At 48.8% G+C, this 7,889-nt stretch overlaps 1 protein-coding gene across 1 annotated transcript in view; it reads left to right on the forward strand.

Annotated features, from left to right (window-relative positions):
* CLUH (clustered mitochondria homolog) overlaps positions 1-7,071 on the forward strand; it is a 40,670-nt gene extending 33,599 nt beyond the window's left edge. Inside the window, exons 22-26 of the mRNA XM_069874196.1 lie at positions 96-217; positions 1,634-1,727; positions 2,518-2,652; positions 3,829-3,902; positions 5,144-7,071. Coding sequence (XP_069730297.1) covers positions 96-217; positions 1,634-1,727; positions 2,518-2,652; positions 3,829-3,902; positions 5,144-5,312 — 594 coding nt within the window. The 3' untranslated portion in view covers positions 5,313-7,071. The remainder of the gene's footprint in view (positions 1-95; positions 218-1,633; positions 1,728-2,517; positions 2,653-3,828; positions 3,903-5,143) is intronic.
* Positions 7,072-7,889: the final 818 nt, after the last annotated feature.

Here is a 7,889-nt window from a genome sequence, read left to right on the forward strand (position 1 = left end):
CCTTGTCAGCACTGAAATAAATACCTGTGTGGTCTTGGGCTTTACAAAGCAATGAATGAGTAGTTTGAATTTGCTTATTTGACTTCTTTGTGCAGAACAACATCGGCTTGGTGCTCCATGGGGTTATGGAGTATGACCTGTCGCTCCGGTTCCTGGAGAACGCCCTGGCCATCAGCTCAAAGTATCACGGCTCCAAGTCTTTGAAAGTTGCGCTAAGGTGAGGCAGGGTGGAGCCCTGGGCTGGGTCACTGTGCTGTTAACAAGAAAGAACATTCACCATGATGAGCTCATACAGAGGAGGGATCCGATCCAGCTGTGTCCAGCTGTAGCCTGTTAAATTAGATCAGTCCTGTCCCAGCTGTCAGACAGACTCCTTGGGACTGTGTGAGTCAAGGTCATGTTGCAGCATCCAAGTTTGCTGTCTCGAAAGACGGAGATCCCTTGTTCTTAATTGAGGGATCTGCACTAATGCTGGTCACCCCAAAAAATCTGAGATGACCCTGGTGCTTGTGGACTCCGTAGAAAAACCATGTGTGGCAAGTGAGGGTTGGAGAGCAAGGCTAATGTAATTATCCTGGGAGACTGGGATGATACGTAAATACTTTTATTTAATTGTTTCAGCCCTCAGGGAGCTATCTTTGAGAAGCATATAATTTGTCTTTGTCCTTTACCATAAAGCTTTGTATTGAATGAAATACTGAGCAGCTTCTTGTGTTTCCAAGGGAACTATGGGAGTAGTCGGCACCTTTAGGATCTGCTCTAAATACCCACTGCTCTTCAGCGCTGTGTGCGCTGTCCTTGAACGCAAAACTGGCTCGCTATCAACCAAGTGGTGGCCCACTCCTAATTACTCCTACCACATTGCAACCCATCTGTTCTTCGTCAGGGTGGAAATAAATCTTATTAAGCACCCACAAGAGTCTGCTCTGTTTTCCAGCAGTTGATGGATAATGCATTCTGCAGAAAGCATCTTGCTTTCCCTTAGTAGCACTGGGGTGCTTGACGAGATTCGTCACTTCCCACAGAGTAATACTGCCAAACCCAGAAATCTTCCTTCCAGTCCAGAAACACTAAGGAAGCCAAGTCCAAGCCAAGTTTGCTCTCCCAGCTGGAGGGAGCCCAGGTGACTTGGGTGCCAGCTCTGCCACTGCTGGTTGTTGCTGTACTGGAAGATTTTACTTCTGGCTGTGAATAATCAAGTAATTCACATGTCTGCGTTTTAAGAGAGAAGACCACCCTTCTTGAAGGGTAAGGGCTTATATTCTCCAGTTAACAAGCCTAGCCCAGAGATGTTCCTGTGGATGTGCTGCCTCCATTTAGTTCCTCACTGTGGCTTTTTGCTTTCCTGGGTGTGGGAAGGAAAAAAATCCCCAGTTCAGTCTTCTGAACTACTTCTGTAGGTTGCTTCCCAGCACTTCAACAAAATCCAACCCAAATCTGCATAGTGTATTAATCCCCAAACAGAGTGGGGAGAAGTAACTCACAGGTCCTGTATTCAGAGTCCAGTATCTGCTACCATTGATGCTTCTATTAAGACTTTTAGCCTAATCATTGTTATGTTAGTCATGCTCGCTGTGGTGTAGAAATGTTTCTTCTTCATTAAAGAACCTCTAAACCCTTTTCCTTCCCTCAGCCACCACTTGGTAGCCCGAGTGTACGAGAGCAAAGCAGAATTCCGGTCAGCTCTACAGCACGAGAAGGAAGGTTATACCATCTACAAAAACCAGGTAACTAACGTACACGCTGCTAATTTGTGTCATCGCTTTCCTGCCTGAAACGAGCAATACCACCAGAAACCATCGGTGCCACAGCTTGGAACGCGGGGAGATCTTTCTTACAAACAGGTCTGAGTAGATGCCAAGGAATCTTCTTTCTAGGGACAGGGCAGAGTTACTGGATTTCACCGGAGTTGCTGCCCTCTCCTATAATTGACTGAGTTTTGTGCCCAAAGTCTTTGAATGGCCTTCCCGTGGCTTTGTTCTTGCTGTGCCCCTGTCACTGGACAGAGGATTCTGTTGGTGGCACGGCCCCACGTTCTGGCAGGGCACTGGAACAGCTGCTCTGTTCTTCCTATATTTTTTTTGTACCACCTGTCTCTTAAACACCAGATCGAGACGAGTTTGGGAATTGAGCCTTTTCAGGGGCAGGACTTTCTCCCGCTCGCAGCCCTTGCCAGTGCACAGTGAAACTTCTACATCAGCCCGGGGTCTGTCTGAACACGCCTGCCTTGTACGCTGTGATTCAGCGCCATCTCACTGGCTGAAATCGCAGCCTGGCAGAGGGAACGCCGCTCACCCTGCAGACGTGCTCCTACTTGATGGAAATGTGTAATGTTGATAATAAGGCTCCTAGAGGAATTTTGTTTGTTTGTTTTTTGAATGCCAAGGCAGGTGAAATCCAGTTCTGATGAGTTTCTATAAAGATGTTGGGCTGCCAGAGACTGGGAGGCACCCTGGTTTGGGTCCTTTTCCAATTTGTAATGTTGTACCTTTTTTTTTCCCCCCTTTTTCTGATTAGCTTGGAGAACACCATGAAAAGACCAAAGAGAGCTCTGAGTACTTGAAATACCTGACTCAGCAAGCAGTCGCTCTTCAACGCACAATGAACGAGATTTACAAGAATGGCTCCAACGCAAACATCATGCCACTTAAGGTAAGCCTGAGCAATGAGAGGAATTGCCATGAAGCAGAGATTTGTGTTTAGCTGTTCCTGAAGGACACAGCGTGCTCATGCAGGTGTTGTTGGAGGTGCCCTTCATGGGCAGGAGGTCCCTGCAAAGGGAGGGGCTCAGATGAGCATGGCCTAACTAAAGAAGACTTGGTGTCTGTCGCTTCCACTTCTGAATAGAGCAGTTCTGGGCTCTGTTTTTTTCTTCTGAGCTCAGGTGTTGCAGAGCACCCAGGGAAATCGAGAAGGATGTGCCAGGCAGCTCGCCGTGTGGGAGCCTGGGACGCCTACACGTAAACCTGCCCTTCTGTTGACTCAGTGGCTTGTAGGCAGGTTGCTCAATCCTGAAGTACTTTAGTTTCCTCACCCTAAAAAATGCTGTCATCTTTGCCCAGGTGCTTTGTTCTCCTTCCAAGAATCCTGTGGCGTGGGGAGGCCGGGCAGTGGAGCGGATGGCAGGGCCTGCCTTGCCCTGTCTTACACGGAGCAGGAGCAGATCTTGGGCCAAACCCTGCTGCTCTTGTCTGCCTGCACAGCTGCTAAAGCGCCTGTTGGGGGCACATCCAGGGGCCTGCGCACCGATCCGTGCAAGGGGTGCGCTCCCTGCCGAGCTGAACTCAAGCAGCTGCCAGGGCCTTGGGAAAGAGGCTTCCAGCTGCAGAGCCTCCGTCCCATGGGAAAGGGCACAGCTCCGTGGAAGCGGTTGGGTTTTCTTCTCACTGTAAAGAACTGAGGAACTCCTGGCAGAGTAATTTGAGCATAAAGATCTTGAATCGAGTAAATGGTCACGTTCAGGAAACAGTGTCCAGCTAAGATGCTCAAACCCATACAATGGTAACAGATTTTACCCTTGTTACAACGTTTGAAGGAGGGGGTAGAAAAACCAACACATTTTGAGCTGACACATACACTGCATTTAACTGAAGTCCTGCAGAGTTCAGAGGGGAGGCTGCCACAGCAGCCAGGGGCCTCCATGCTGCTTTTCAGCTTAGAGGTACGAAGGGGTAGAAAACAAAAAGTGTGCCTCCTTACAGCTACTAGAGAGTCACATGAGGCATAAGCTTTCTCAGCTGTTGGTAAACAATGTCTGGACTTGCTTAGGAGCTCTGAGCTGTTCTGCCTGGGTTTGACTTTAAAAGCTTTTTCTCTATTATGCTGCAGTTCACAGCTCCCAGTATGGCCAGTGTCCTGGAGCAGCTCAACATTATCAATGGAATTCTCTTCATTCCACTAAGGTAAGGTTGTACCTCTGTGTGTGGCACCTTTAGAAATCAAGCAGGCTTTTTGTGTCATCTTTGTTCCTGAGAGCGCAATGGTTCCCTTGGCACTAAGAGTCACAGACCCAAAATGTGGATTTTCCAGTGATCCTAGATTGCCTTTCTCTTCAGGCACCACTAGGCAAATAGTGTCAGAAGTTGTCACTTCTGCATTAAAACTGCTTTTGAAGGTGCTGAGCGCCCTGAGGGCACCGCTGAATGCTCTGCAGGATCCCTGGGCAATCCTTAGCGGCACTGGAAAAAGCTTCTGGTTGGAGGAACGTTGCATGAAATGTCAGGGCCTCTTTCAAAAGTGTAACCTTGAGCTTGTAGCAGCAAGCTGACCTCATAAAATCCAACCCCCCAAACTGCATTCTGAAGCTAAATGACATCAAGCAAGCTTCTGGAGAACTGATGTGTCACTGGGCAAGACCACTCTTGTGTGACAAACCCCATGGGTGGCTTGGGAAGCGGCCAGGACTGGCATCTCCCTCGGTGCCCGTTCTCAGCCTGTGACCCCAGCAGCAAAGGGATTCCTTTGTTTAGCCATGGTGGGAGGCAGTCAAAGCTTGGTCAGTGGTCTCTACCCAGAAGAACCACAGTGATCAGCGCTGGGCTGACTGTGAAAACAGCACTGGTGCTTCCACAGACAAGGCTGCGGAGCTGGGTACTTGCTTTAAGCACATCTTGGAGGTTTTCCTGCCCCAGCTCCACAGCTTTGTTTACAAAGAACATTAGCCCAGAGTATAATACCAGTCCTGATTATCATCAGCATCTTTAAGGCCACTATAAACAGCACTATGCTTGATCTTTTTGTTTTCATTTATTATAAATGGTATCTTTAGGCTTTTAGTTGAAAATTTGATCGGAGTGGTGGTGGAAAAAGGTGACCTGAGCCGAGACTGTATTCTTCTAAGGCTATAAATAATCACTGGTGGTAAAAATTCACCAGAAGCAGCCAGAGGCTGCCTGGACCCAGACAAGATTAACCTGAGCGGCTGCTGCTGGGTCACAGCCTGATGCCTCTCGGTTCAAAACCGAGGGGCAAACCAAGCACTGGGTTTGTGCAGGTATCACCGAGATGTGGGACTAGGATCGGGCAGGAGGAGGGCAAGTACTGGCAGCATTCCCCGTTTTGTTGAATGCTACCTTGCCCCTGTGCTTCATACCCTTCCTAAAGCTAGTCTAACGTTTGCTCCCCTTCCTGGTTTCCCCTTCAGCCAAAAAGACTTGGAGAACCTTAAAGCAGAGGTGCAGCGACGCCAGCAGCTCCAGGAAAGCATAAAAAGTGGCGAACAGCTGGAACCAGAGGACAAAGCTGTGGAGGAGAAAGAGGCTGAGCCAAGCATGCCTTCTGCTGAGATCCCCTTAACACAGAGCTCTGCTTAATGTGTACCTCGCTTAAAAAAAAAAAAAAAAGTAAACCACCCTTTTCTGAATCTGACCCAGGGTCTCGGACTCCCCTGGAGCAGCTCCTCCTTTTTTTGACAATGTTATTGCACTGGTACAATTAATACACAATGCAAAGAACTAATCTGAGAAATGTAATCTGTCTGACTGAGCTTGTGTCTGCCACGTGAAGGGGCAGGTGGCCAGGATGCAGCAGCGAACGAAAGACCCGTCCTAGGTGAGCGCAGCCCGAGGCTGCCGTGCCCGTGTGTGTGTGTGTGTCCCCGTGTCGTGTGTGTGCGCACATCATCAGTTATTTCTACTTTGTACATATGAATTCCAAATGAACTGTCTTGAGCTATGTAACATTTCTCAGGTCATTTTTATGTTGACTAAGGACACTGCTTTGCTAAACCAGTACAAAACCAGCCCCAGCCACTGCTCAGCATTCTTGTAAAACGTGGATTCCAAGCCAAAAGATTGATTTCCACCCCACCCCCAGTCACTGTCCCGATTTGTGCTAAGGAAAACTAAGCAGCCATATTTGTATTGCTCAGATGACTGAAGCCTGTAATGTGTGTGTATAAGTGGGGGGAATGTACAGCATTTTCTACATCAGGATATAGCCATTGGATTCCTTTAACCATTTTTCTACTTTTGGTTGGTAGTAGTTTGGCAATTCAGTGGGGTTTTGTAACATTCACATTCTAATTTTCAAGGTAAAGATATATATAGAGAGATTATATATATGATACTCACAGTTCCGCCTCTGCTCTGCTTGCAGCTGAGTGACTTGGGATGCTGTATCCAAAGAGTGAGGGCTTGATGTTTAAAAAAAAAAGCGCACAAATTCCATTGCAATGGAAACCCCAGTGCCTAGGAGAGAGTGGGAATGGCATCAGAGGAGGTCTGGACTCCAGTGCTTTAGCAGGACCGTGGGGGAAGAGGGGAGGCAAAGTCAGAAACAGTGACTTGGTCTCATTTGCAATAGCAACAGTAACACAGAGCTGAGGGACTTGAACCCCACAGGTGAGCTTGAGCCAGATTGGAACTGTAAGTCTCTCCCAGCCTGGAATTACTTGGCTTGGGAAAGGGGATGAGGTTTAAGTAGAAACTGAACCTTCCCACAGCGCTGATGCCTTCCGAACTGGCTTTTTGCACACTGGTTTTGAGGTTGGTGCCAGGGGAGCTTCCGTTGCTGGCAATGGATGTCACTGAAGTGGCAGATGCCACTAAACAAATCCTCATCCCCTCCCCGCACAAACACGGCCCCGCGGTGGCTGGTTGCTCTGGCCGGGGGGGCTGTGGCCGTGTGTGCCGACAGAGCTGAATGTCCTCTCCCAAACCGACTGAGCTGTAGAACAACCTGTGAGGGCAAGGCCCCTGCTGCCCGTGCTGGCGGAGGAGCCCGGCCTCTCTCTTTCGTTGTCTGTCGTGGGTAGTGCCCTGTGCTAATTCGCATTGCTGCTTTTACTGACCTGGAGAGCAAGTGCTGTCCCTGTGCTCTGTACCCTTGGTTTCCTGTACCCCCATACGGGTGTTTGTAACTCTTGGTGGGGATTAGAGAAGGGGGAGCAGCCTCTGCGTTGTTCGAGGTGACAAAGCAGGAGGAGTCTTTACTGCAAACAACCTTGCGCCTATTAGAAAAATTCTGAATTTCCTGGAAAACAATCAATAAATGACTACAGTGCATCTTTCCTACAAGATTTTTTTTTCTTTTACTAGTGTGTTTCGGTCCATTAAAAGCTTTTTAAACTACCTCAGGTACTTTATTTATTGGTTTCTTCACAGTCTGGTGTTAGGTGTTGGATAGTGCTAACCTGAAAACCAGCCCTGGAGCCACCACTTCTGTCCTGAGCAGGAGCTAGGAGAAAATAGGTGTGGATCTGCTGCAGGGTTGCTGCTGCACTGCAGGGCTCCGTTCCCCCTCCTTGAGCACTCCTCTACCTGCAATTATTTGTTCTCTGCAGCCGTACATGCTTTTCCCCTGGCTTACCTTTCTCAGGGATGCTCAGGGTTGTTGTGAACACACTGGGTTGTTTTCCTGACCTGCGCAGGGACAGAGGTGAAAGCTCTTAGGCCGTTTTGGAAGGTGCTGCAGTCACTGGAACATTTCAGTCCACTGCACCGTTCATAGGCTCGTGCAGGTTAGCGCTGCCTCTGCTCTAAATGCCCCTGTGGACAAAGGAATTAACTCCAAAAGATCCATAGTAGAACCATCACCAGACTTGCAGGCACAGCCACCCAGAATCAGAGCAGCAGGAACAAGCCTGTTCTGGCACCAGAGGTTTCCAAAGCACTTTGGCCTCAAGGGTGAGGAGCCCAAGGGGGAAGCAGGGGCACGGGTGCTCCGTGGAGTTCCATAAATACGTGAAATGAAGCAGAAGGATGCAAATCCCAGGTAATAAGGCTACACGGCCGAGCAGTGCAAATGCTGTAGTCAGTTGTTAAATAACTGCATTTAGTAACAGGAGTTCTGTCCCTCTGCCTCTTTGGGGGGTTGGTTGTTCTCTGGTAGTCGGTCCCCAAGGAAAAACAAATGTAGAAGAGCTGGCTGTAGAAGAAACTGAGTGTAGC

Source organism: Phaenicophaeus curvirostris, chromosome 21, assembly GCF_032191515.1.
Source record: "Phaenicophaeus curvirostris isolate KB17595 chromosome 21, BPBGC_Pcur_1.0, whole genome shotgun sequence".
Taxonomy (NCBI): domain Eukaryota; kingdom Metazoa; phylum Chordata; class Aves; order Cuculiformes; family Cuculidae; genus Phaenicophaeus; species Phaenicophaeus curvirostris.